At 30.4% G+C, this 2156-nt stretch overlaps 1 protein-coding gene across 1 annotated transcript; it reads right to left on the bottom strand.

Moving 5' to 3' along the window:
- Positions 1–224: 224 nt before the first annotated feature.
- LOC147566892 (uncharacterized) lies at positions 225–1290 on the bottom strand. The gene is made up of 2 exons (XM_086656014.1): positions 937–1290; positions 225–848 (listed from the first exon to the last, which is right to left on the bottom strand). The coding sequence occupies exons 1-2, from the start codon at positions 1288–1290 to the stop codon at positions 225–227; spliced, it is 978 nt and encodes a 325-aa protein (XP_086512140.1).
- Between the last annotated feature and the right edge of the window lie 866 nt (positions 1291–2156).

Here is a 2156-nt window from a genome sequence, read left to right as displayed (position 1 = left end):
CGCATTTGATACCATGTCGACCAAATTTAATATATCTACAAAGAACAAAATATAAATCATAAGCAACACAAACATTCATTAAAATGAAAATCTAAATGTCATATAAAATAATTTGTGATAAAGATAAAATTAGTTTATGACACTAAATGTATTAAGAACCTTATCAGAAAAAAAAACTTAAAGAAAAACAAAAACCTAAATAAATATTAAACTTAAATTCAACCCTACGATTGTTTCACTAGTTCTTCTAAAAAGACTACCTTATCATCTACGTCTTCTTGCATCATGAAAGCCTTTCGCAATTCAGTGTTTCTACAAAGTATGATTGTAGCAGCAGCATAAACTTTTTTGTCTAATTGAACATCAGGTATGACCTTCATTGCATTTATAATCTTAAGACATTCATCAACAGAATAAGTTTTGGCTTCTACGCCTTCTTTAAGTTCTTGTTCGATTTTCTTTGTTAAAATTTCTCTATCGGCTTTGGACCCTTCAAGATGAGAGCGCATTATTCCAATTAATTCACTGTACTCCGCACTTGCTCTTTTTCTTTTTCCTGAACCTTGAGACCTTTCAAGAGTAGGACTTTGTGAAATAGAAATATCTTCCACATAAGGATCATTATTTTTTGAAAAATAATCATCTTTGTCAAGATCCACAAAAGTTTCACTTTCATTAGAAGTGATTTTATCATTGTCATCCTTTAATGTATCATCATGCACATCTTGATCAAATAGAATGGGACTATAAGCCGTTTCTCCAGTTGAGAGTGTACCCTCAAAGAGTTGCTCCAACTCCTTAAAATGATTTAAAGGTTGATTTCTAAACTTTGCAACCCTCTTATCTTTCTGTACATGCAAAAGGAAAGAAATTAAATTATTACTTACGTTATACTAAACTTAATAAACTAGTCTTTATCTTAAATATGCTACTTGCCTCAATTAAAGTTTTCCATATCTCCTCGGGCCAATCGAATGTTCCTTGATCAGCGTTGTAACCATGACCAGTCTTATGTGTGAGTTGTCTCCAAACCATATACCCACTCTTCAGAGAACACCACTTATTCTTAAGGGTCTTTTGGTCAAAGTTCTGATTGTATTTGTTATTCAATACACTGATAATGTTAGACCAATTTTTTAGAGAACTTCCAGCGTAACCAAACACCCCAACCGACTCCAAACATAAATCGATGAAATCTTTCTCCATTGCCGGATTCAATTTCCAGATTTGCATATTTCTTTTTGTCTCTTTCTCGGCAGACTCTTTACGAACAATATTTAGCTTCGACATTCTTCTCATACAAAGTAAACAACACAAAAAGATTTAATAGATTTTGAGATGATTTTTACCGAAGTATTTCATCTTCAATAATGAATTGAACTTGTTTATATAAATATTTCATCTTCAATAAATAATGTACGAATAACATAAAAACCATAATATTTTTTAATGAATTGAACTTGTTTATATATTAATTAATGAATAATGTAAAATAACTATGATGAATGACCTTGTTTATATATTCTCTTTGATGATGTAAAAAACTATGATGAATGAATAACAAAAAGATAAAATAATATTATACTAGTAATTAATTGCATAACTTATTTAATCTAAAAAAACTATGATGGAGACAAGACATATCAACCAAACAATAAATTAATTAAATAATAAGAAAAACTTATGGAGTACCTTATTAGGTGTCTTCTTCTCTCTCTAGCTCTTTCTTCACCCGGTTGTTCCTTCCTTTCTCACAACCAACTTTTTAGATTTTAGGGTTTTTGGTGCTTGTCAATAGGTATAGAGTTTAGGGTTGTAGATGGTTATTAATAGGTATGTCTTTTTAATAGGTAAACCTCTCTAACATTAATAGATAGGTTTTGTCTATTATTATTATATTAGGGTTTAGGTGGTTTTGGGTCTTTCAACTAAAAAAAAGGTGGTTTTGGGAATTCTACCACAACACAAACCGTTCTCTTTCAAACCTATAACACTTTAGTAGCCTATTTTCAACTTTTCTATCTATACTTTATTGGTGAGCAGCAAAACAAGAAAGCCTGGGGAGTGAGGAGTCGTGTGTTGCTTTAAATATAACGGATTACGAGGTTTTAATATTAAGGATTTATGTGGTAATTTTTTATTTTGCTTAGGTCTTA

The sequence above is a fragment of the Eschscholzia californica genome, unplaced genomic scaffold, assembly GCF_041429995.1.
Source record: "Eschscholzia californica isolate CP2 unplaced genomic scaffold, dmEscCali1.0.p SCAF_1, whole genome shotgun sequence".
Lineage (NCBI taxonomy): Eukaryota > Viridiplantae > Streptophyta > Magnoliopsida > Ranunculales > Papaveraceae > Eschscholzia > Eschscholzia californica.
Note: the sequence above shows the minus strand (reverse complement) of the source record. Positions and strands in the feature narration are given on the sequence as shown.